The 2047-nt window shown below is 38.7% G+C and overlaps 1 protein-coding gene across 1 annotated transcript; it reads left to right on the forward strand.

Annotated features, from left to right (window-relative positions):
* Positions 1-241: 241 nt before the first annotated feature.
* Positions 242-1120, forward strand: LOC114302931 (uncharacterized). The gene has a single exon (XM_082876739.1). It carries the CDS (start codon positions 242-244, stop codon positions 1118-1120), a length of 879 nt encoding a protein of 292 aa, XP_082732865.1.
* The last annotated feature ends 927 nt before the right edge of the window (positions 1121-2047 follow it).

The following is a 2047-nucleotide window of genomic DNA, read 5'->3' on the forward strand; positions in this document are numbered from 1 at the left end:
TATTTATTACAAATAAGTTTCGGGATTACCGACTTTGATTAGGATTAGGAATAGGATAACTTGACGCGTTAGGAAACAAAGCGCAACCTATAAATACAGACCTCCTATCCCCTTCCATCTCATCTCATTCATCATCAATCTTCAAACACAGCCTCTGAATTCCCCAATCCACTCTCTCTCTCTACAGTAATATCCATATCTTCTGTTCTATCACACACACTCTCTCTCTAAATCGTCAATCATGGTGGCTGCAGCGGCGTCAAAAGGTTCAGAGACACTATTGTTAGGTTACCTTCCTCAGAAAGATACCGCCTTCAAGCTCCCTCGACAGACTAGGGTTAAGAATAAGACCCCAGCCCCCATCCAAATCACCGCCGACCAAATCCTCCGCGAAGCCCGAGAGATCCAGCAGCAGGAGTCGTCCCTGCTTCGACCCCCCAAGCACCAAATCATTGATTCCACTGAGCTCGTCCTATACCGCGAACGAAAGCGCAAGCACTTCGAGGTCCTCATCTCCCGACGCGGACGCAACAACCCTAGTGTCTTCGTCAACTACGCCCTCTGGGAAGAGTCCCAAACCCAATTCAATCATGCCCGGTCTGTTTGGGAACGAGCCCTCGACGCACATCCACGAGACCACACTCTGTATCTCAAGTATGCCGAGATGGAGATGAAGAACAAATTCATCAATCGGGCGCGAAATGTTTTTGGCAGAGCGGTCCCTCTGTTTCCTAGGGTTGATCAGTTGTGGTACAAATACATTCACATGGAGGAGATGCTTGGGAATGTGGCCGGAGCGAGGCAAATTTTCGAGAGGTGGATGCAATGGGCACCGGACCAGCAAGGTTGGTTGTCGTACATCAGATTCGAACTTCGTTACAAGGAGATTGAAAGGGCTCGATTAATTTTCGACAAATTTGTACAGTGCCATTGTAAAGCCAGTGTTTGGATTAAGTATTGCAAGTTCGAGGTAAAGAATGGAGAAACGGCAAGGGCTAGGACATGTTTTGAGAGGGGAATAAAGAAGATGATAGACAACGGCGAAGAGGCTGAGGAATTGCTTGTGGCCTTTGCAGAGTTTGAAGAGCAGTCTAAAGCGATCGACAGAGCAAGGTGGTGATAAATACTAGATAGCCCCTATCATATTTAAAATTTTAATTGTTGATTATAGTTCATATTTAGGCCTAGTTTGGGAAGACTAAATAAGTGTACTTTTTGACTTTTTATGAAATATGGATTGAGTTTGGGTTGGGTTTGAAGTGATGTGTTAGAGAGGTGATGTGACTTAAATAAGATGATGTAACTTAAATAAGATAGTGACTTTTTGACTTTTTGTCTTTTTTCAATCATGCTAAATTTGGCCTTACTATAATAAAAACAATCTTGGATGATTTACCTATTCAACACTCCTTACTCAAAATTCAACCAAATCTAATCGGACGAATCAGACAATCAAACATGGCCTACGGGTATTGATTAACCCAACTTAATAGGACAAATCGGATAATCAAACATGGCCTAAGGATATTGATTAACCCAACTTAGGCCAAGTTTGGGTAGTATGAAAAAATTTAAAAAGTCAAAAAGTTACTCAAAAAGTTAAAAAGTTAACACTATTCACCAAAAGTCAACAATTACGGCTGCACAACTCCCAATCCAAATTTTTCCCTACAAACCAATTTTTACAATTTTTTATTACACATTTTTTTATGAAAAGTCAAAAAGTTAACCTAAATATCTATATTTTTTTCCTCAATTTTTTAGTCCAAAAAGACAAAAAGTACATTTATTTAGGACACCCCAAACAACCCCTTAATCGGACAAATCGGATAATCAAACATGGCCTAAGGATATTGATTAACAATGTTTTAAGAATCTTGTTAATAAATACCTTAGTGCTTAAAATAGTTATAAATTTTGTATGAGACACATTTTATGAAAAAATATGAAACTATTTTAAGTATCTTAATAAAAGGTACTTATTAATAAAATTTATATTTTCAATCTTTATATATTTTTCAAAGCTTATGTGTAATTATTTTAATCT

The sequence above is a fragment of the Camellia sinensis genome, chromosome 6 (genome assembly GCF_055761805.1).
Source record: "Camellia sinensis isolate YWXY chromosome 6, ASM5576180v1, whole genome shotgun sequence".
Taxonomy (NCBI): Eukaryota; Viridiplantae; Streptophyta; class Magnoliopsida; order Ericales; family Theaceae; genus Camellia; species Camellia sinensis.

Coding starts and splice junctions, on each gene's coding strand:
- LOC114302931 (XM_082876739.1), top strand. CDS start 242: ATGGTGGCTGCAGCGGCGTCAAAAGGTTCAGAGACACTATTGTTAGGT.